The sequence below is a fragment of the Mycteria americana genome, chromosome 5 (assembly GCF_035582795.1).
Source record: "Mycteria americana isolate JAX WOST 10 ecotype Jacksonville Zoo and Gardens chromosome 5, USCA_MyAme_1.0, whole genome shotgun sequence".
Taxonomy (NCBI): Eukaryota; Metazoa; Chordata; class Aves; order Ciconiiformes; family Ciconiidae; genus Mycteria; species Mycteria americana.
The window spans coordinates 39,542,090-39,567,366 of record NC_134369.1 but is presented as its reverse complement, the minus strand read 5'-3'; the positions used below and the strand labels follow the sequence as shown (position 1 = coordinate 39,567,366).

The 25,277-nt window shown below is 39.0% G+C and overlaps 1 protein-coding gene across 5 annotated transcripts in view; it reads right to left on the bottom strand.

The window, feature by feature from the left end:
* MEIS2 (Meis homeobox 2) overlaps positions 1-25,277 on the bottom strand; it is a 175,044-nt gene that overhangs the window by 135,994 nt on the left and 13,773 nt on the right. For all 5 annotated transcript variants that reach the window (XM_075503037.1, XM_075503036.1, XM_075503038.1 and 2 more), the window contains exon 7: positions 22,336-22,450. In XM_075503037.1, the coding sequence (XP_075359152.1) occupies positions 22,336-22,450 (115 nt within the window). The remainder of the gene's footprint in view (positions 1-22,335; positions 22,451-25,277) is intronic.

Below are 25,277 nucleotides of genomic sequence, written 5' to 3'. Positions count from 1 at the left end.
AATTGGTCCCTGAGGATAGCTAGGTGCTTTGGAAGTCTTTTTAACAAAAAGAAAAAAAAATATCTCCCATAGTGATTTGCCAGCCTTCCTATACTATATCCAACACATTGGGACTTCTAAATTACATACTATAATTGACATCAAATATCTGTCCCATCAGTGAATATCTTTATTAGCATCAAAATCACTCACAACTAGTGTTCCTCAATGTTATTAAACAGAACTTGTTCTAGGTGTTGCCTTACTAATTAGTCAGGATGAGCCCGAGGAAGAAAATCTGGGTCATGTTAAATTAATTGGAATGAGCATGAAAATTAGCAGAGCAAACTGCATCAATTTTCTATAGAGAGCCTTTCTTCATGTTGAGAATAAAAATGGATATTATGAGGCATTAACCAAACTGCCTTCTGTGACTGCCAAGAGGTGTGTTACAGTAGCCCAAAAATATCATGCTCACAGATTTTCAGAAGTTAATGAGACATTTCCAGGAATGGTAAATACATGGTATTAAAATGGGTGTGCCTCTTATGGGAAAATGCCAAGTCATTTCATGTTTATTCAGGCATAACAACCTCCTCAAAATGAGCATAATTTAAGAGGTGAATAGTGCAAAGAGGGCTAACATTCAACTAATTTTCCTTAAGAAAGAAAAGATTAAATTGAACAAAAAATGAATTAAGAGGTTTACAAATCAACAAGTCAACCATCAGATTGCAGCCTCTGCTCAGTATATTCTCATCAGCCCCTGCCATGAAGTTTTCAAAAAATGTCCCGAAGGCAGGGAACAAAGCGAGCAGAACTGATTACAGCCACACTCACCGCCTTGCTGTCTAAACTCTGTTTGGCTTCCTAATGAGCTCACTAAAAACCTAATTCATCTCCCATAACCCTTCTCAGCCCTCCTTGAAATTCACCATTATGGAAATTACAGATGAAACATTTACAGGCTGTGTTCAAATTACTGCTTCTTCAACAGGCAGGTCCCTGACCCTCACAATGAACACAATAGAGGTATGTCCGGCATGAAACCACTCGAGCCGCAGCCTATAGAATAAAGAGGCTCAGGAAGGTTAAGACTTTTTCTCATGGTGACAATGATTTCCGCATTAATGCTTTCAGTTCCATGAATATGGGAATTTTGTGGGTTTGACAGTATATCAAATACAAATTGTAATTCAGAAGGGGAGAAATGAGTTGTACTGATGACAAATAGCTGAAATAGTCTAATGTGAATTCCCAGCCTGTTCGTGAGGAAACTCCCTCAGTTCCTCATTACATGAAGTCAAAATGATCCTCACGGCACCTAGCCTGTAACTGGAAGATTACTGAATTGATGGATCCTTAGTTTAAAATGCAGCTGTTTTATTCTGCTTTAGTAATTAATTCTTTTTCCAATACCATATTGATTAAGCGTAGACCCTGATAAAGTTCAAACTGAGAAGAATCTCTAGTGGCTTCCTTAGTTGCTCCAGAGACTCAATGAAAACTTCCTACAATTCCACCTGCCTCCTCAGAGTGCTGATCCAATGAACAGAACAGTTTTTTTCTCATAAATTAGTTAGGCCATGTGGAGCTGTATTAGCTGATCGTTGCTTTTGTCTCTCTACTTGCTGACTTGCTTTTCACTTTTGCTGTCCTTTGTGCTGTCACACACAAAGTCGGAGTGCAGCTGCCATGCTGAACCCAAACCAAGGTAAAGAACAATTCGTACAAACTACATTTTTTTTTTTTCCCCCCACTTTATACAGCTGCAACTCCCCGAGCAGCGCTGCGCTCAATAAGGCCTCCTGGGATCCAACTAGCAGAGAAATCCGTGCTGAAGCATGCAGTCGTTCTGTGGGACTAAAGGGTGTTGGGGGGGTCGGGGGGGGGGGGGGGGGGAAATAACCTGTTTTCTTCAAGACTGCTCCACCTTTTGGGATAGAATATTTGCTGCTTTGTTTTTAGCAGCCAAAGATCCTTATATTATCTGTTTTTTACTTTTAAAAAAAAAACAAAAAAACAAAACAGGCCCAAGCCACACACATAAAACACTACAGCCACTTGAGACAAGAAATCACCACTTCACCCATAACAAGTGGGGTGTGGGTCCTTGTTGACTAACAGGCAGCCGGTGGCTGTCCGTGTGTGAATGACCACTGCAAACACAGCAGCATATTACAAGAAGCAGCGATCACCAACACGATGCTGCTTTTCAGAGTCACCTGTACCGAGAAATCCAGGCTTGTAAAATTAAGAAGAGCATGATAACAGAAAGTTTCTCAGATTACAGCCAGTACAATGGATTTTCTTTTCTATGAAAATCAGAAATACACTGGTCTGAAAGCATTCCCAGCACTTTATTACTATTCTTCCTTCCCCAACCTACCCCAGCCCTTCTCCTCCTCCTTCCCTTTCCCACCACCTGAAAAAGAAACAGCTGATGCCTTCTGTGTCTGCGCCCTACAATTTATAACTTGAACCCCTGTGTCTGAAGGGTAACGCGCCGTATATACTGGTTTCCGCAACATTGGTAACAAGTGATCTACACAAGTAAGTGATCTGAGGGAGTGGCAGGCGCATCAGATATTGGCAATCCTTGTTCAGGTGACTTATTAGTTAATAAGACTACTTAAAGGCTAAGGATCTCATTCTAATTTCGTACTGTCTGAGGCCCTTGACTTAACCTCTGCCTTCCCACCAAGGAGAAAGCAAGCTGGCTTTTCATATTTCTTTGGGAGAATCTGCTCAGTTTTGGCTCAGCCGACCCGTATTTGAAGAGCCACATAACCAGGCGGGTGCAAGGAGGGCAGTGGGCAGCCTCTGCGCGCGGTGGGCCAGGACAGATAACGGCATTCCCCACCTTCAGAGCATTCTTCCTTGGGGCGAAAGGTCACCCTTCACAGATGTCTCCAGCAGACACTCAGTTGTCAAAAGGTTGCATCATGCGATGCACGCAGTCGCCGCTAACAATGCACTGTTCTCATCCAGACACGTAAACACGTTGCACTTCTAAATAATTTCCTTGTTAAGGACAACTTGTTTTTTCCCCCGAGTTTTGTTCCGTTATCAAAAAAAATGTAAGGAACATGGAGGAAAAAAAACCCCAACAGTCTGACCCCCCCTTGCCAATTCACGGTTTAAGTATTCTATTTTCCTTTTCTGTCAGGCTATTCAGCAGATGATGATGCTTCTGGTTTATTCCCAAAAAAGAGAAATAAAACCACCATATCCCAAAATGTCTAACAGTAAAGCATATAGTTTGGAGGCAAAAAAAGCGCACATTTGGTAAAATGGAAGATAGTAAGCAGTTTGTCAGAAAAGTTACACAGCCAGAAAAATTCAGTGAAGAAAATTCTGTTCAGCTTAATATAGCCTATTCTAATTTCTTCCATTTAAAAGTAATGAACAAACGCGCGTCCTGTGTGGACAAGTGCAAAAAGGAAAGTTACGTGCGTTCATGTGTTTACTACGAATTCAGGTTTGCTTGGTGCAGAAAGTTTATTTCTCCGGGAGCACTTCAGAAATAATAGGTCCTAGTTGCTACAGTAGCTCAGCTTTTTGATTTCCAGTGCCTCCAGATGAATAATATAACAGAGATTTCTGCTTTGTTGAGGACAGTTACTCTAAAGCAGCTTGAAGCTATCACACACAATACAAAACAAGTAATTTCATTCTAGAATGGATTCAAACAAGCTTATCAGGATTTTATCTATTTATAAATTATATATTTAACAGTAAAGTAAGACAGACGTGGCTGGAACGTTACACATGGGGAAACACGGTTAGAGATATTCCAAATTACTCAACCTAATCCCAAGCAATAGAATCTTAAGGGCACTGGGAATTTCTAGAAGAATTAAGCATTATATGTTGTAAAAAGCTCAATTAAATACCTTTAGAAACCAAGCAAAGATTCTTTCAGATCTGCCTGCAATATGTAATCCTCCCAAATGCAGAATGTTTGCCTCTCCAAGCATCCCTTTTCTGCTCATTCCTTTAGCCAATGAACCTACAGAAAGCACACTTTCAAAAAAAAAAAAAATCTTCTTTGGTGCTTTCATGTCTTGTATTTCATACACTTGGCCATCTTGAATTAATCGGAGTCAATGAAGATACACATTCTTAAAAACGGCTGCAGCTTCATTGGTCTAATCTATGAACTTTAAAGACCTTCGTTTTATGAGCTTTCCTCAGGGTAGGTATTTCAGTGTTCTAAAAACAGGGTTATGGACTGTTAAGTTAAGCACATGTTCTGCATCAACATTTGAGTTTCAGCAGGTTATTTGGTGCCAAGTTTGCCAGTGAGTATCATCAATCCCAAAATATGTGCTTATTTGTTTTAACAGGTGTTTCGAGAACAGCACAGGACAGGAGAAAAGCACTGTTAATATATTCATTTAGTATCTATCCTTCATTCTGAAAATGCCCCTACCCTTCCCCCGAAAACATGACAAAATTTCACCTCAGGTGTTTAAGATGCCAAGAAATGGAGTTGAAAAGGAGTGCAATGAGTATTTCTGTTATTTCACCAGTCTGAGGATTTGTCCACTCATTTCTATTGTACATTATTTCTCATAGAGTAATCACAGACCTGGGTTTACATATGGTATGACCCACCTACTTACAGAAAACTGCCTTTTATTGTGCAACTGATGTTAACTGTAGAAGAAAAAGGTAAGGCTGAAGCAAAAAACCCAATACCCTTTAGATAATGAAGCATAACCAGGGACTTTCTCTCAGTCTGTTCTTCTGAAGACCATTTGTTAGCATTTGCATCAGAGGACGTACATGGAAAAGAAATGAAAACAATCTAAAACCAGAACTGGCTTGCCCACATCAGGCATGCCACAGAGCCAAAATAATAGTTTGCTCTTAAAAATGAATACCAGCGAAACATAACAATAAGATTCACACGCGCACACACACGCTGCTGTCACATTTGTGGGTCAGTTGAGACGGTGCATCATAATTTTCACAAAATCCACACGCACAGATACACACTTCTTGCAGGTGTTATCTCAGACTTGGTCTGCTGAGAAGCGAAGTGAATCCCCGCAGCGATGTTTGAAGGTTTAAAAGCTCAGTTTTTTGTTTCTAAATGCCTATAAAAACATTGCCTGTGCTCGGAGGCCTTTTAAAACAAAACCAAAGCTTTTAAAGCTTCAAAAGCGGTCATGGGAATTTGCTCATCAGGAGGGAATCCTAAATGAAGGCCAAGATTCAGTGGATTCCCCTGGACGTGACAAAAGCCATAGCCTGTCTGCAGGTCTACTGTTTCTTATAACGGATGTGGGCTGATTCAAGCAAAACCTGACAAACCTTTGTCCATGCCCTCCATTTTACAAAATCTGCTTTTAAAAGGTTTAATCCTCCCCAGTTATGTCCTACTCTTCCCTGCCTTACTACTAAAAAAACCCAAAAAACACCATCAAAACCCCCACTACCTTCATGGATACTTAAGGTAACTAAGAGAAAGACCACCCCCAAAGTCATCAACTTAAAGGAAAAAAAAAGGGGGGGTGGGGAGTGGGAAGCTAAGCTTAGAACTTCTATTGTTATAACCTCAAATACGTACAAGACAGGAAGGAAACCAACTGACAGTTGCTTTTTAATATATGAGAGATGATTTACAGAAGGAAATATTCTAATACTATGTTGAAGGCCTAAACTACTTTGAAAAACTTTTCTTTTAAACATCAATGTTTTCTACCTATAGCAGTCTAAAAATAAGGTAAGAAGTTCCTAACAAGTTGTTTAAAGGACTGTTATAAAAAGGCAGCAAGAAAGTAACATTTGAGTAGATCAAGGTTGCCGAATCAGTTATTTAAAGCATAAGAAGCCTGGTGTAAATGAAGTCTTTCTTCTGAAAGTGTGAGATATAGCTTTTCCTCAGCTTTAACGTGAAGCACACAAGTAAAAAATCTACGGTTTCACCTGAATTTAACGGCAACAATCCTGCCCACCACGTAACTGAAATTCTCCCTTTTCTTTTGGATGCAATAATCTCATTTCGTTCGTACAAGTTACACCCCGCTCTCATGAAGTAAGACAGACAACTCAAGAACAGCTAATCAGCATGGAGAAGGCATAAGAGCAGAGGGCGTTATATTTTTTGTGTGTGTTCAGAAGCAATACCCTCCTCAAACGATCTAAAATAAAATGAATCATGCTATAACAAACAGCTGTCTGATGGAAGACTGGAAGAGAAGACCAATACACGGATCCTCCACTGGACATCTAGCCACGCATGGGTATATCCTGCTCATTACAGCTGCAGTTTGAACTAGGACCCTTACATCCAAGAGTGGCAAGCAAAACAGGTCCAAGTGAATTGTTCCTGGGTTTGCCTCAGCTGGAGGGTGCTCTTTGCATAGTTTACAAATTATGCACTACACAAGTTCTCGGTCTCTTAAGAACAACTGAACCTTACAAGGAAATTCTCTAAGGAAGCACGTAAAATGTTTATATGTGAATAAACAAGGACAAAAAAAAAATACACACACACACACACCCCTGCTAAGAACATAAGCAGCTCCTCTGAGCTCATGTAAGACAGTCATAGAAAATAACATGAGAAACAAACTCAAATCTGTATTCTCTGATTATATGAAGACAAATTATATAGAGATAAGATTTTTTTGCTGCACAGGCACACCAAGATTGAATCAATTCTGCTTTCAAATATACAGACTGTGCTCCCATCAACTCCCACTGAAGTCAGAATTTGACCTATTGTGTACTTTACATTCACATCAATGAAGTCAGTAAGAATGCAGAAAATTGCTTTAGAAAGATGTAAAATTCTTTACTAGTTCTAAAATAAAAGGACATCTTATTTCTTTTAAACAAACCAGATTGACAGCCATTTGGAAGAGCTTAAAGGAGGGTTAATTGGCATACAGTAAACCTGAATTCTGACAGTGTGGACTTCTAGCTAAAATGACATTCTCTCTGGTGGTCCTAGGACTGTAGGATTAGTTTACAAGAAAGCAGAGAGGAGTTTGAAACCAAACCCTGAATGTCACTGATGAATTACCAGATTAGAAAGGCCTGACTATATGAAACATATTTCTGCCCAAATTCAGATTCATAAGAGAAAACAAAACAACAAAAAAGGGGCAAATCTATAGTTGAGCCTGAGTTATAGATTAATAGAATGAATGAAAGATCTTAAAAAAAAAAAAAAAAAGGAAAGAAATCAATAAAGCCCTTCTTTCATAAAACCTTGCTCATAGACAGAACTTTATGCCAAGCTATGCTCAAAGCTGGGAATATGAACTGCTAATAAGATCTAACTCAGGGAAATAATTAGGATAACCAATTCACAGCTAAATGAAAGTGTTTCATCTATCATTGCAGATATGCACTACAGAAGATTTTCTGGAAATGGATAAGGTAGGATGAATTTCATTATTCTGAGACAGAAAAAAAACAGAAAGAAGAAAATGGGCACATACACAGTGGTTAGCTATCAACTATGTCTAACTCAAGTCACTAAAGTTTGTGAACTTCAGAGAAATTCAGATATGGTCCCTTAAAACTGAAAGAAAACAGTAAAATCCTTAAGTAATTAAAATCTAAGAAACATTCAACACTGATAAGATAGTCTTTGTTGTGTCTTTTTTAACTGGAAAACTGCATTGTTACTTCTCCCTTGGACTGAAGTATGAGTACTGCAGTCATCGAGAAAGATGAGAGATTTTTAAATCCTTGCACATGAAAAGGGCAGAAAACCCAAAATTGTAAGTAAGTCAGCTGAGATGCTAGCACAGATCAGCCTATCCCTGTTTCCCTAAAATGAAAGACATCTTTATGCATTACCCATTTTCGTAACTTATAAATCAAAATGTAATTTTGTAATACTTTAAACTTATGGAATCTGCCATTTTACACAAAATGAATAAAACACTGTTGAAGAATAATAAGACTATTAAAATAAAGCATTAATTAAGTCTAATGTTTCTCATCTAGAAACATATGACTAAATTTACCACACACACAAAAAAAAGTTATGAACCAGGAATTTTTTCTTACTCAAACACACTTTAACGTGGTGACAGATGTTTTGCACAAAATATTTTAAGTATCTGAATACGCAAAATGAATCTTAAGTGCATGGACTCAGAAGCACATGAAATCTAATCAAAAGTCTAATAAGTTAAAACCAAAGCTACCAGCTTTCTTTTTAAGGAAAATATTTGCAGTTTAGGACTAGAATGAAAGCGTGAATAGAAAACAAATCCTACAAAGGCCGAGGTGGTCAATATAAACCCTACTTTATTTCAATAACAGGACTTGCAATTTACAGAGTTAAGCAAGGTATAAGTCTTTGCCAGACTGAGGTCCTACTTTGGTTGTCGTAGGCACTTCTGAAAATGGAAGGTGTGTGCTGATGTATACATAGGATCTCTTCACCCTTTGCTATTTCTTGCCTAAAATATTTGCCATCTCCATAATACTAATTATAACATTAAACCTTCAACAATTGTCAAATTATTATTTGGACTTCAGTTTAACACTGGGAAATAAAAATAAAAGGCAGTAATGAAGAAATAATAAAAAGGTGGCAGGCTTTCGACTGTAGAGAAGACATGGTGCTTTAATAATTTTCTCAAGGCGGCGAACTGATGGTAAAAGTTACACTCATTGAGTTTCACATGGTCTATGGACAGAGTATTTTTCATTCAAAACAGCTTTCTTTACAATCTGATAGCACAGAAATATGAAAAAAAAATCCTGACTGTCACCCTCCTTTTTTACTTTTCGCAAGAGATTTCTTGGTATAAAACATTAGAAGACCAAAATAATGCTTGGGCATGAGGTGGATGCACAGCATACATGGCTGTTTTAAACAACTGAATTATGTACCCAGCTGAATGGGAGTTCATGAACACCAAGTAACGTAATCAAGTCAAAATTATTGTTGTCTCAATGAAGGACTTGGAAGCACTGTTTGAGCACCAGGACCTCAGTGTGTTAGGTACTGTACAAATAAAGCAGAAGGACAATCCCTCTCCCTTTTTTTTTACCGGCAGAAGCCCAATGTAGCTCCATTGATTTCAGATGTATTGGCGAGGAAGGGCCTGATCCAAAGCTCACTGAAGTCAACCAAAATCTTTCTGTTGATTTAACAGGCTTTGGATTAGTCCCTAAATAAGAACAGATTTTGGCTCAGCTAAAGGATTTCACTTAAGCCCTCTGCTTGTTCAAGCATCTAGTAGGAGCTAAGAGAACACTGTATTCCTACTGAGCACAAGGTTGTGTTCATCCTGAACTATCGCCTTTAACAGATGTACGGGGTCAGGAGTCCCACGAAACAGAGAACTGTCAATAAGTGGTAAATCTGAAGTGGGAGGAATTAGGAAGGAAGCTCCAAGCTGAAAAATTCTGATTTGTGCTATTTAAGCAATGTTCCATCCTCTTTAGGCAGGAGTGTAAAATTAGACAGGGAGTTCATGCGAATTTCCGAATTTTACGCTCGTAAATTATTTAAAACCTTAGCACCAAGTCCTGCAATAAAATTATATTAATGTATTTCTCATATTCTCTTCTGCTGGACTCTCTGCAAATGGGGGCTGCCTGAAGTCTAGGTATGACCAACTTACAGCTGCATGTGGAAAGGCCCAAGGAAAGTTTAAACAAATGTAATTGCTTAAACAAGTGTAGCCACAATAAGCTGGTGGGCATAATGCCAGATTATAAGGAAAAGAGCACTCTTTACTTATTTAAGAATTAAATGCCGGGGTTGTCAAAAAATTTCATGGTACAAATCACATCTTAATAGAGAATTTGCTGAATTCCCCTCTCTCACTTTCATGGCTGCTCCACCAACCCTTGTCAGTAATAGCAAACGCTCTGTTTACACAAGAAAGTAGAAGACCCCAATCCTAGCCCGTGCATGAGGAATGTATAGTGCCAAGGGTGTACAAAGGTAACCATCCATAAAATAATTTTTGAGCTCTTTCCACAAATTATGTGGCTGGCAGTTTAGGACAGCACTTGGTGCAAGTTTGAGCATCTGGACTTAGCAATGGACTTCAGACTCGGAGCAGCTGGGAAGTCAGTGGAGCACGGGGAAACCACTTTGTCTTGCTCTTTCCTGTGCTCACTGCCCCGGCTGTAGATAGGAATAGGGGCACCAGGGCCATCATGCCAGCTCTGCCAGCAGACAATTTCCCTGTGTTTGGTCCTTATGCTGGAGTAAAGACGGCTTCGCAAATGAGCCAAACACAGCAAGCTTTGGGGCTGTCACTTATAAGCCACCCATATGTAACAGTAGAAAACGAAGAATCATTTGCTTCCTCCAACTCCACACATACCTGCACACAAGGTGAATCACTATATTGAGTACAATCAAACAGCAGCAGTCAAATTCCTCAAAGTTAATTTTGAGTTTACCACATAGGTTTATTCTCTCCAACATATTTGAAAAAGTGTTAGTATTTCAAGAAATAAACCGAACTGAAAGCACAAATTTATTTTTCTCTGAAGCTCACTTTAACATTTCAAAACGACCGGAGGAAAAAAGTGATTCAAAACTTTCCTGTGCAAATAAAAAAGCTGGTGTTTATTATTTGTCCTCTAAAGTGTAAGGCATGAGGAAATTTTGTCCAGAAATATTAGGAAGTATTAGGACAACCTTTATGGCTGTCTTTTTGTAGATCCTACATGTCTTAATGGCGGTAGCTTCTATGGGAATTGTCAAAAAATTAATAGGGTTTTTTGTGTGTTTAAGATAAGAGAATCATGCTTTGCTTTCATTTATTTGGATGTGTTTGACCCAAACTTTGCACATCTGAAAGCAATAGTGCCCCTGTTATTGCTACTGATTCCACGCAAGAAGGATCAGGATCTTATGTGGATAGTGTCTTCCTCTTCTCTGTTCTGCGGAAAAGCTGCTTTTAACAGATTCCCACCCCCTTCCTTCAAGCCTTCTCTGGACAGTCCACCACTGACTCATAAACAAAAGACAGATCTTTCACGAGTACTATAACTATGATCAAGACACCTATTTGGTGCATTTTAAATTGTTATTCTAAGTTCTGTAGAAACCCATGTTAGTAAATCTAGATTAGTATGCTTATTAAGACTAAAAGCAGTAATAAAAAACCCAGTAAAATAGTTACACAAAACGTTACAAATATCCCCCCCCCCCCCCCCCCCATAAAATGGTTATGGTGTATTTCATAGTTAACAAAAAACCTCTAAATATGAAGCAGACTATTCATGATACCGCTGCCAGTTCTGATGCCCTAAGCCTTCATTCTTAGCCACCACTGCCTGTGTACATGCTGAAAACTCTTAGGCAACAGAGCAGGGGGTACGCTAGATCTTCTCATGCCAGGATGAGAAAAATCAATGTCCGTGTTTAAAAGACAGAACTACTGATGTGCAAGGTCACTAAACATCACAACCTGTTCTATAGCTCTAGAGTACTAAGGAAATCCTAGAGAGAAAAAAAAAAAAAAAAAAAAAAAAAGAAGAGAGACAGTGCATTGCACAATCTTGTTCTAAGCCAACATTACCCTTGGATCCCTAAGACCTAAATATGAACACAGAATCAAGTTTTCCTTGGTCTGCGTTTACTATGCTTGTTCAGGGGGAGAGAAAAAACCAAAACAAACACTAAACAAGGAATACACATATATAGTGATACAACAATTTTTTTAAACATTGAAAACATCACTTTAGACTTCTCATCTTTATGCAAATATCACTAAAGAACTGGTGATGTGATCCATATCATCTTTTATTGCTCACTTCATAAGTCTTAGTAATTAAAACCAATACGAAGTTAAAGATCAAGGCTATTTCATTCACCTTTTTTCACCTTTGTTGAAAAAAGAGGAAGTGTTAAAATAAGCAATACAATTTATAAATGTGCTTTTTATACCCAGTGCTTCTTTTATGAAATTCAGGGAGGCCAATACAAGAATGCACTTGAATTTTCTACATAGCCCTACATTCCTGGAATATCAGAGAGGTCCACTGACAACAGATGACCATTTCATAACATTCATGCAACATCTAAGTACTCTTGTGCCCATTGTACAGATGGGGAAGAACACACATCAGAGGGCATGTAACTTACACAAGGTCCTGTTGGATTTGGTTCTGCAGTTAGTTGCTCCTGGGTAGACAGCCATATCCTTACCTCATGGCCACAAACTGAGAAGCTACAGGCAGGCCACCAAAATAACAGATGTCTTCCCAGTGACCGTACATGTTATTTGGATCGTGCCTGCAGCTAGCAGGGTAGTTAAGGTGGCCATCACTGTTTCCTGGTATCATCCTATCCTTATGACTATACTGCTTTCTTATAGTTCCTATAACACCAGAAAGTTGCAAGTCTTAGTTTCTACATGTGTTTTCACATGTACATTTTTATTCTTGTAAACATTTTTAAAATATTCATTTACATCTTCTACTGTATGCACAAAGACTGACACAAGCCAGTAGAAACCACTGGTTAAAATGGTAAGCATTTATTTGAAGATGATATCCTAAATGCATAGACACTCATCTTATTTTAAAAATCCTCAGCTTATTAGCAAGACTTACATATAGATGGCTTGATTTTTTAGCGAATGAAAAACCTGTCTGGGTGATACAATAGTTTAAGTGAAGAAAGGAGAAAGTAGAAAGTGGGAGAAATTACTCACTTCAGCCTATAGAAAGCTTCCTGCAATCTCAGCTCCAAGTTCAACAACCTCTAGTACCAGTTACTTAAAGGAATCATACAAGTTTGAGAAAGAAGAAAGTCTATTTCGACACCAGATGTGGGTTTATTAGTACCCTGCGATCAGTTACTTAAATGAGAAGTCATTTTATAAATTAAAAACAATGTTTTACAGTAATCCAAAACCAGATTGTTTTGAAAATTCAGAACTACAGGCAAATGCATCAAATCACGTTAAGAGCCAACTAAAGACAGCTGTCAAATTTCCTTCACCTGTCCTACTTCCCCAGATATAAAAGCTGCTCAGAAGCTGGAGCAATCACAGTGTGGTTAGTACTCCTCTTCTCAGGCAAAGTAAAGACAGTAAGACAAAAGGCCCACGTATTACAATGTGTAGTGCCATAATGCAGTGTTTGATGCTCTAGAGGGCCTTCAACAAGTACTGTACAGCCAAAAATCAATTGAAAATCAGCATGATAACAGAGCATGAGTTGCCCTGTAATAACCCTAAGCCCCCCAAGGCTATGTGGGTCCCTTTCATCTGCCACACTGCGCTGACGCTCGGGGAGCCTGGCCTCCCCTCCCCGAGCACTCTGGACCTGTCGGTGCCTTTTACCTGCTGCTTTCACCTTGCACAGTAAGGAGAGCTGACAGCCTCAGTGGATCTTTTAAGCTTTCAAAAGTGGAATTTGATTTTTCTTGGCATAGATTTGGAGGCTTTAATTTTTTTTTTTTTTATTCATTTCTCCTCTAAGTAAACCTACTGATTTTGGACTGTAAAGATCCTCAGCATAAAGAAGATCCCCCCCCGCCCCGATCCTATAGCTGAATACACAGAAGTGATTCCTCTGTTGTGTTTAACAAAGTACAACTCAAGAAGTAAAAAAAAAAAAAAAAAAAAAAAAAAGAGAAACACTGTTCGATTCCATGCAAATCGTTATGCATGCAACAAAGTGGGCCTACAAATATTTCACTCATATGGTAGGTTTAATTTCAATATTTCTTTAATTACTTTCCAACAATGTCTGGTTTCTGTTGAATTTACGCTAGTACTTGGCATTTGGTGCAACCCCAAAAAGATAAGATACATATGTCCCCTATTCACAGTCTTGGCATTTTTACCTTAACTCAGGCACTGAAGTGATTGGTTTGAAAAATTACCTTGCTGATTAGCTGGGTTTTCTGGTAAATATATAGCATTAATCCTTAAATTCTGAATATGACATAAGGTATACAAATGTTCTGTCTGACTCAACGGCAACATATCACGGCTTAAGGAGGACATGTACGCTGATCTCTGTGAGCAAAGAAAGAGCTAATTGGGAGTTAGATTCAGTGTGATTATCAGCTTGTTTATGATAAGGGAGTACTCTTCTGAATAGCACTGTAAATTCATCCCTGATTGTGGTGTTAAACCACAGCTCATTCCCCCCCCCCCCTTTTTTTTTTGTTTGGTTAGAAGGGGCTTTAAACTATTTTCAGCAGATGACAGTGTCATGCTTTGATTTTCTTCCGTCTTAAAAAAATAAATCAGCCACATGAGCCTGATGTCAAATTTCACTTTCTAATAGGAGAAAGGCACATTTTAAGTGTTTACTATAAGAACACATTTGGGTAATTTTTCCCCATGTCATTATGAACATTAGACTGACCCAATTAATATGAAATGTTTCTATGCTGCTGGAACAGACCGTGTTACAGAAAGAGCCATTTGCACAACCTGTTCATGATTATGGGCCATAAGGACACAAAGATGGCATAGACATTTGTGGACCATCTGAATTCTTACAGGGGAAGGGGAAAGAGGGAAAAAAAAAATTATGTTAGCTGACTGTTGTGGGTCATGTTTTTTAATCCAGAGTATTGGACATGTAACACAGCAACAAGAGCTGATCATTTTGTTTAATCACCTTTTGGATCTTTGCCAGATGGTCTCTATTGAGAGCGCTGCAAACAGAGAGAGATGAACTGCATCTAACATGCCACTAGAGCTTTCCCGTAAATGTCTGAGAACTGAATCCAACAAGAATTTAGTCTCAGAGCAGAAAGGGATACATTTAAAAACTATGTGCATTAACTATACTTTTCCCCATAGAATCCTCACTTGGCATGAATAATTTACCCTCTCTTATGCTAATGGGATCATGAAAGTATCCCTGTGTCTTTAGTGCAGCTATTCTCAGCTTTCAGTAATTACCCCACCCAGTGAAAATAACATGGCTTCTGCAGCTGAACGGCCTACTAGTACCTGGCAATTAGAAAGATCATGGCTGACAGAGGAGCGGTCCAGGGATGGACACACAGGCTCCGGCAGCCTGAGGAGCAGTTTGAAAAATTAAAAGCCTTCCACTACGAACACTTCCTTAGTTGCTCGGGATCAACATGGAGAGAGCAGCTCCTGCAAGGGCATTTTTATTTTTTAAGGATGACAGAGGATTCTAATGTACTGTCTGGGGACCCTAATATTAAGAAATAGAGGCATTCCTTGGTCATCACCAGTTAAAAGAAAGCTTGTGGGGTTTTTTTTTAGATTAGTGCCGTCTTGTTAAACAAGAGGGAGAGAATTAAAAAGTCAATTAATGAGTGTCCTTCAGTATCTGACAATTTTATCAGCTACACAAAGGAAAATTCTGTAGTATTTCATTAACAAAAAGTTTTTAAAAACCCATTACAAAGAACCAGGCTTTGACCTCTGTCCATAGCACTCCATGCTAGGTAGTTCACTATGTAAAAATTATCAGGCTAAAACATCTGGGAAAGAAAGCTATGAAACAGCAGGGAACGTGGCTGGTTTATTGTTTATCTTTTGTTTATGAGGCAGTATTCAAGTTTAATTACTACTCTAAATTAAACTCTAACAGGCATCAGGAGACATCCCTTTACACGACTAAGTTAAAAAAAAAAATCCAGAGATTCCAACACTAGATCTTTCAAATAAGTTGGCATATATAGGAAGAAATTAGTCAGTCTGTAACAACACAGGAAGACATTTAAGCACTTGCTACTGTATGTTTGAACGTGCTGCATTATGAAACCATTAATATTGTAACAAATGTACAATTATAATTTAGCAAATGGGATGTTATCTCACATTTGGAGGCAAATTGGGTTAGGCTGAGGGGGATCTGAGAAGGAAAGAATGGCCCAAGAGGAAATCCTACCTTCTTCAATTTGAAAGACAAATATATAAATATATATATGCACACATATACACATACATATATTTAAAACCACCCAGAAACATGAAGTCAGAGGCAAATTTCTCAACAGTAACAATCTTAAGTAAAATTGTTTAGTTATTTTCTCTGAACATTCACATACATAAGGGAGGAAAGGGTTCACTATGTTTACCATAACAGTAAGTGACCAGTTTTAGATGAACTTAGCTGTAGGAAAAAATAAAAGTTGAAAGGAACTAGCAAAAGATTATTCCAGATGGCATCTGTCATATTGTATTTAGGGTTATTTTAAAGAGATTACTGCCACTATGAAAACATTCCATTGACAGAGTTTTCCTAGGCTGCATTTGAAACCCCAGCACAACATACTTCAAATATGGAAGTAAATGTTTTCTAATGCATATATAGATTTTTATCTATATCTAAATATAAAAACCTATGTGGATTAAAAGCTAAGAGTGAGGTGAGAATCTTAAATACAAGTATAATAGTTTAACACACACACCCCCCCACTTCTGAGCTTTAATTTAATAAAAGGTGAGGAATCTGCAGTTGCCACCAGCCTGATTATTAGAAAAGTGTATAGTGAAGCGAAGACTCACTATGAAATTTTAATGCTACTTATTGAATAGCAGGTAGGGACATAAATGTTCACTGACTCCAGCAATCAAACAAAAACTGCAAAAAGATGTATTTGTTCATGCAATAGATGGAAGGAAAAGAAAGGATGGGAAGATACTAAAATGCGACTATATTTAGCTAAGCTGGTTCTGGCATCATTATGGTTAATGTGCATGTGGTGTGCAGTGTGAGCTCAGCAGTTACTGGGCCAACTGTCTCAGTATTTCTGGGAATTCTGCCTATTCACAGTGCAGGGATTGTTCAATTGCTGCAAAATGTACAAAATGAATTTTACAAAAATGAATTGTAAGGAAGGCCCCATTACAACGATTTTACAGCAAAGATGTCAACATCAATTTTTCTTTCATGCATAGCTAATGATTAAAACAGCATATTCCATTTGCCTAAGACAATTTATTTCATATTGGCACATCAAAATATTGAAATACAAAGTTATCTTTACTCTACCCTTATTATTCATTGCTGCTGAACCCACACCATTGTTCAAACCATGAAAAAATAAAGCAAACTTGGCAAGAAATACTTAAAACAAAGGCTCATCAATATTCTCCAATTTGTCAACATCTCAATTACAGCAATGGAAAAAAATGTAAATTTCATGTGCTTTGAACACTAAGGGGTCTATTCTTCTGTCAGTGCACATGCGTAACTCCCATCACCATTAATGGGAATTACTCATACATATCAACACAAGGACGGGCCCCTCAAACTTGAAAGGAAAAGATGAATTAATAAGGGCTACTCTCTTCCTGTATCTTCCTCAGCTGAAAAAAGTCATTGTTCTTTAAGAGTTTTTCATACTTCATACAGTTCACCTTTATGAGAGCTGTGCCTTCTGAAATAATGCATCTCCAGTGAAGCATTATTTATTAGCAAGTTTGGTTTTTCACAGTCTGGATGTTTGAGCCTTTCTATTAAGAATTTCCTTTCTTAGAAAAGACAGTTCTCTTCCAATAAAACCATACCCTATAGCTTTATAGGTAAAAATACAAAGCAATAAAAATATGTTCTGAATCCTTATGATGAATATGCATACTAGCCTCAGCAGCCTTACCTATACATACAGAACTAGGAAAAAGAAGTTGTAGCATTAGCTTTTGGATATTAACCTTCCAAAGGCTTTGCATGAATGTGTTATTTTTAATTATTATTAACAACAACCTATCCCTCTCCTTTTTCTGACTACTGAGTTTGGTTCAAAGCTTTATGTAGTCTCAGTAGAGTTTCAATAGTAGGACAGGCCTTTGGGCATTATCAGCTAGTTTTGTAAACAAATTTGATTTGTATACCATCATTATTACAGGATGATGTATAATGAATAAGAAATATACTACCTAATTTTTCCAGCATGCATCAATCCAGAGACGTAACCTGGGATGAACACGTAATTGCAGCTAATATCTTAGTTGACTTTGCCTTGAACCAGATGATGAGTCTTTGCCACAGAAAGCTATCGTGGACAAATTTGTGGGACAAACATCAAGCTGTCACAAAAGTGTTTCAAAACTACTTTACGATATTGCCCTAGAGAGTAGCCTCAGATATTATTTATAAAGAGGCAGATCTTCATTCAGCACAAGTAGTTCCATCAAAAAACCCCCACCACACCAAAAAACCTCACACTGATGAACTACTCACATGGGTAAAGCAAAGTGGATGCAATGCCCATTTATATTTTTACTGCTGTATGACCTAGAAGTTTCTTGTCTCTGGCTTCCCACTTATGGTCAAGTATCACCCCAGGCCTAATCCTAAAAAGATGCTGAACTTCCTGAAAGGTCCTGGGGAAACATAGCCTCCATCTGACTTGGCTGGATCAGGCCCTTTGAGTGACTGAACTAAGCGTATGACAAATCAGGTATACAATCCTGGTATCATAAAACATGAAACTGAAACTATTCCCTGGTGCTTTCCTGTAGACCACATGTTTTTACACCTTAAAAAGATTTATTTCCCACTTTTCATGCATAATCTGCCATATTCATTATTTGAAATATCCCATAAAGAGATTAAATAGGAATTAAAGTCTGGGAGCATCATATCCATCACTGTGGTACAAACTGATGCCGAATTCTAGAAGTCATTTAGCCTTGTATGTAAAGGCAGTGGCCATTTTCATTTCGTTTTGCAAAGAATAAGGAAAACACAATACCCCAGAAGACCTTCAGATGTGTTTTTTCCCCCCTCCAAAGAAAAGGGTGGGTGATAAAGCTACACACACCTTTTAATCTTCCACTTAGGGTTTTTGCACATATATTCCCTGGCAAAAACCCCAGGGTCTTCTCTCTCCCCTCCCCTTCTCTCAGCCCCTTTCCTGCCATCTCCCTTGCTATAACTCAGCTAACCCAACAGAACCAGTCAGTTTTAAATTTCAGTTGGGACCCCGGTGACCTGTTAATGAATCTACAGAGAGGAGAAAAACTCACAGTGTTGAGTTATGCCTGGTGTTGCTAGCTGACTTGGAGTCAGAAATGCTTGAAGCGTTAACGTAATTGCAAGAATGTGAAAAATGAAGCGTTGGGCTCCTGAGCAAAGCAAAAGGTCAAAGCAAGCCCTACACAAAACAAGTCTCTGGAAGATGGCCTCATTAGACCATTAAATCAGCTTCTTCTTTTTCTCCTTTGTAAGATGTTTAGAGTGTTTTATTTTTATTATTGGATATATTTAACTCTTTCTCTTTCCAGGGCAGGGGGAAAGTTGATCAGACCTACTACATAATTACTAATCTCTAAAATAGTATTACACAGCATTGATCTGCATTTGTGGATCTGAACTGGGATAAAGTCAATAAATGCTTGGTAGATTACAGGTCACTAGTACTTTGGTTTGCTAGATGATCAATATGTTGTATAGCTTAGTTTTCTGTTGAACAAGTGAGGTGACATGTTAAGAACAACATAGACACTCACCACTAATAAAATTAGGATAATCTTTCCACATTTACTGCCTGAAGGCCCTTTCCTTAACTCTTCCAATGCCAGCATGTTTCTAATAATACCAAATATTGACTAGATTAACCCTTTTGATGCCAAAGGGCAGTCATGCACTGTCATGGAGAGACTGTCCTCCATAAACAAACAAAATGCCTACAACTTTTTTGTTTGGTTCTAACTTTAAGAATTGTGGATGGATTCTTCTGTGTACTAAATATATCTACTTCATACAGAGAAAGTCTGCAAAAAAAATGTCATCACTCACCAACGCCTTTCCGTCTCCCACCACCACAAAAAAAAAAAAAAAAAAAAAAAAAAAATCACAAGCTGCACGTCATAGACTTAAGGCAAAAGCAGAGACCCCTGGAAAGAGTGCTCCCAAGAGCCAGAAGAGACTGACTCTAGTTTGAATCAATCTCTGCTGCCACCAGGCATCAGTAGAGGAGACCATAAGTTGCTAATGTAACCCAAGACTCTAATGAGCTCCCATTCCCAAGAAATTCTTTGGGGCAAGTGGAATACTTGAAGCAGCATTTGTGGAAGGTCTTGGCAAAACTGCAGGGGAACCAAGTTGACCCAAATAAGTAACTGCACCAGAATAGCTCAAGAGGGCATCTACCCATCTTGGCATTGCCTGGGACCAACTCACGAGTTATAAAGTAAACCCTGCCCCCCTCAAGGAAGCATAAGGAAAATTCAATACAGGCCTCCCTCCCTTTAGTCTTTCCCAGGGTTGAGAGGGGGAGAGCAATCCAAAGCTGTCTCCAATGGGAATTTTGCCGGTGCTGTAGGATCATACATCTTTCAGCTGCCAGCAGCTGAGTGGAATGCTGATTTGCCACTGGACGACTGCTTCCCTTTAAAAGGCCCATCTGAGCACAAAGGGAAGCATACTAGCGATGTTTCACCCTGCTAGGCTGGGCAGCACTAGTGACTGATTTGGCCCTTCAGCAGTTGTTCCCCTTCTGCAGAAATGAGTGCAACAGGTTTGTTTAAATCATATATATTACCAGAAATCACAGTCTCCAATGGGAAGTTGGTGTATTTATCAACCACTTTTTCTTATGCTTTGCAATATTTCTCGGGCACCCCAAGTTACATGACAAGGGATCGGAGACTAGTGAAATGCAAGATCCCTGGATGTTGATACAAGGGTTTTCTTTACATCAAGCATGGCTTGATGAAGAAACTCTTCTAATTTCTAAGGGGTTGCTGGGGCACAGTGGAGATACAAGTGTGAGGAAATTTCTTACCTAGGGGTGGAATGAACATGCTGTGGCAGATGACTCAGAGGAATCATTTTTAAGTATGCAAATGATCATCTGCTACACCAAGCATCTTAGCCACAATATACAATGTAAACATTTGATCAACAGTAAAGTCTATGGCCAGCTAATAGACATAATACCAATTTGCTGCTTAGCAGTCAAGCTCTCCCTTTCATTAGCTGCTGAAGCTGTAATAGTTCATGCTGGGCCTCGTATAGCTCTGATCCAGCCACACAGAAAAAATCCCGCGTGAGTCATGTTGAAGTTGGATCACACCCTGTGCCATGGCTGCTTTCTATCAGCAATAAGATTACAAATGTATAAACAATTCATACAAATAGGAGACAAACCCAAACCACTCTACCAGAAACAAACTTTGCAAGTTCCTAGAATCACAACGGGTACGACACCAGATCGTGAGACAGACGAGGGGATCTAGCTCTGTGCCAAGCAACGGGCCACATGAGAGACGTGAAATCACGTCTGCTCTGCCGCCTAAGCGTGGCAAATATCATGGTGGGAGGCGGCCCGCAGCACGAGGCTAGTCTCGGCAGCTCCAGCCCTGAAGGCTGCTCCCCTCTCCAGTTTTGGGAATCCGCATGGCTAGTTGGGTGGCAGGCCTGTCAGTTGGCACTGTCAGGTACGTGTAACTCCCATGTGGGGGAACACAGTGGCAAAATGCTGCAGATGCACTAGATGGAGGGAGCATATCATAAGACCTCATAAAAGTAAGGTCTCGCTCATTAGCTGATGCTTGCCATGTTTACAAAGAAAAACAAGAGCAAAGCCCACCTTAAACTGTGGTCTTAAAAAAAAAAAAAAATCAATTCTGAGTCACAATTCAAGAGTGACAGTAAACCATCTTTACCCAACTTTTAGCACTGGAGGCTTGACTCTTACACCTTCTGGAGTCACTTATACTTCTAATGAGCAAGTGTAAAACACTATCATATCAGAATGACAGCCTTTGACACTCGCTCAGCATGGATGCAGATGACCACGCACAAGGTGCAATGCAGTAGGAAATAAAACAAAAAACCCTGAAATAATAAATCAAACCTCCTGAACCCTTGAGAAGGCTTCAGTGTATAGATCCAGCAGAGGTTTTGCAGTTCAGGTACATCTCTACCATTCTGAATTCAGATTTTCAGAAGCAGAAACAAGTCTGTACAAGCAAACATTGCAAGAAACATTTTTCTGTCCAATTCGGGTTTTGCTTCTACCTTAGATAATTTAGCAGCTTCATAACTTTACATAGGAGTCTCTTCCCCAGCTAAAACTACAAGTTAAATTCTCCGTCTATAACCCAGCTCAAACAACCGCATCACAGCTGGAGAGTATGTCTATCATTATATTTACTTACACCACACAAAAATAAACTGTAGAAAACCAAATTTGTAAAGGAATTGGCAGAACTAATCAATTGTTATTACAAAGCTTGTTTGAAGATTAGATATTTCGCTTTGAAATAATAATAAAATGAAGCTAAGTGGGTTAGGAAAAGGAAATACCGTCTCCCTAAGTTACAGCTGATTATACTGCAAGTCTGCCACTCCATGTTTACTCTAAGGCAGATGTACTGATATAATAAAAAAAGCTGGAGTTATTTTAGTCATGCCTACTTTGCGGAGGGAAAAAGTTTGACCTTTTACCTTGCTCGCTGCTGTTGTCTCCGCTCTGGGAAGCATGGCCCCCACTGGAGGGCCCCGGTGTGCCTGCCGAGTGCGTTGAGGTTGCATCATCGTGGTCTCTCCAAGATGAAGGATTCTGGTGTCAGAGTGCCAAGGAATTTTTTCCACAGTTCCCATTCCAATAGCAAATGAAGAACAGAAAGAAAACCGGGAGAAGAGGGGAGGAGGGGGGGAAAAGTATACACATTAGCATTTGTGAAATGTGCCAAACACCGATACTGTTTGCACAGTGTAATAATTCTTCAGCAAAGATAAGCAGAGGAGATATAAAGATTTACTTGGTAAAATAAAGGACAGATTTTTTTCTTTTTTAAACTTTCTAAAGAGTTGTCTGGATTTAATTGTTTGAATAGTACCGCAGAAGAATATTTCAGGGGAGAAAAAAAAAATTAAGTTTCTTAATGAGCTATACAGGGAGGCAGGGGGGAGAGCATCAACCTGCACAGTTTATGATACTAGGCGATCACATTACTATCAGGATCGTTGGTATGCAAACTATCCCCCCACACTTTGTTTTTCCAGACTGACTAGAGATGAGAGGGGAGAGGAAGAGGAGGGAAACTGTTTCAAGAAGTAGAGGAGAACATGTATGGGAGAGGAGCGTGTCCACACACCCTACCCTCTCTCTCACCCATTTGGATGCTGGAAAAACTTCAAGCAAATGCAAAGCTGTGAGGGAAAAAGCAAGCTTTCTCTGAAAGACGTTATATACCAGGAAAGATGCTTCCTCACACACCACCACCACCTTGATATGACACATTTCAAAAGACTTTCTAGATGTATCACTCTAACAGTTCGCTTACAAGTATTGTCAAGAATAACCACCAGGTGATTATATAAAATAACGTGTATAGTGATTTTTATGTAATTCTTTCTACATTACGATGCACAAAACACGACAAAAAGGAACGCAGAAGACAGACGTAGGAAGTTTGCAAAACTTGGCTAAGTAAGACCTCAACTACTGTACTTTAGTCACATAATTCATGAGAGCTTTCTAATTTATTGAGTATTGGCTTGCCTGGAGCGACGAGCTGCTATTTAAAAGGATAAGTGAGGAAAACTTAATGTTACAGTTTAGTGCTACTTTGTTGAGTGTATTCTCCTCCTGTCCTCCTCCCCTTTCCTGATCATTCCCAATACCCTGCTGTTGCTTAAAGGAAAACAGGAATTCTACTGTACAGGAAGAGCTTTATCAGCACCACATGAAGGCAGGCAAGAGATGGAATTTCCTCTGGCAGAAAAGGAGAGCAAGAACACATGAAACAGATCAGACTAGGGGCTGGACCTGCATTACTTGTCACCTGTATGTGACAACTTAAATCAAGCACATTATAATAATTCAACAACAAAACAAATAAAAATTCCCCCTCAAAAAAAAAAATATTGCTTCTTAGGTTTGATTGTGTTTTAAATCTGCATTGTGAAATAACACCAGACTGTTAAAGCACAAGGAGATCCTGAAAGCAGCAAGTGACAAGTTTGTATAAATTCTTTGAGCAGGACTGATTCTGACCTCATCTACCCCGACATGTAGTAGGAAAAAGTTCAACAAAATCAACTGATTTACCCATTGTAAAATTCAGTGTAAGTGTGATTGGAATCAGGTCCCAAAATATATATTGAAACATCTCAAAGTAATCTCCTAGCCCTGATTAGTACCACATGCTCTATAGCAAGGCAAAATAGAACTGCCAAATAACGGCTTGCTACAATACCCAGTAACATAAATCTAACGGGCCTGACCCAGATCGCAGCAGAGACCAGGGGAAGAGCCCATGACTTCAAAAGGTTCCCAGTAAAGCCCTAGGTGACCAAAGGGTAAGAAGGATCCAAATCCCCTTCACCTTACACAGACACACACGTGCACCCACGTACATGGTTCCACAGCAGGAGGATACGAGTAAGATCAGAAGACAGGCCAGGATCTGAAATTCGCCTAACCTATCAGCACGACAGCACTTATGGCACAAAACCACCGCCTCCTCCAAAACCCAGAAGACTGATCTACTTTTCCTCACGCAGAACCGCAACGGGAAAAAACCCACCAAACAATAGTATGTTATATTCATTGAGGCAGTTGTATTAATTAGGTCTCAGAAATCACTATTAATACTGTTACCCCCCACAATTTCATTTAAAAAAACCCAAAAAAAACCATTTTACCATCATTTTACAGCCAGGTGGAAAGAAACACAAAAAGAAAGATGAGAAGTCTTGAAAGTTCAAGCAGCCCAGATGTTATTAAAAAAACCAAAAAAGTTGAAAATAAGGTTAGCAAAAAGTTCAGAGAGAAATAAAATGCAAAAACTGAGCAAGTTTCTTTACAGCCTGGATTAAAACACAGTTGTGCCTATGAGCTTCTCTTTTTATCTCTGAGTTAGGAAGCCACTCAAATAGCTTCAAGCTGAAGGCAAACAGCAGACAGGAGCTCTTCAGCCCTCTGCAGCCTCTTAGCGTCAGCTGTTTGCCGGATGGTAATCAGATAAAGAGCTAGAAGAAATACATGAAAAAGGAAAGAAACAATAGCATAGCATGAGTTTAGCCCTCCAACAACATCAGGCTGGAACCTTCTTTTAGAAAATGTAATAATTGCAACATGTTCACCTAGGGTAAACTTTTCAGGGAACACAGTGAGTTATGTTAATTTTATGCACTGCAGGCTCTCTTAAGCTGGCTGGTGTTGGAGCTCCTTATCAGACATATGAAAATTACAATAATTAACTGGTAACACCTCAGCTATGTTTTAAGGCAAATGTCATCCAAAACCTATCATACAGTATTTCAAAAGCTAGACCGGCCTTTCTGTTTCAAAACCGTAACGATTTGGAAAGGATCACTGAATAAGACTTCCTGCAGCTGAAAACACTTGCTGTCTCTACCAGGCTGAGTTGTTCTTGACC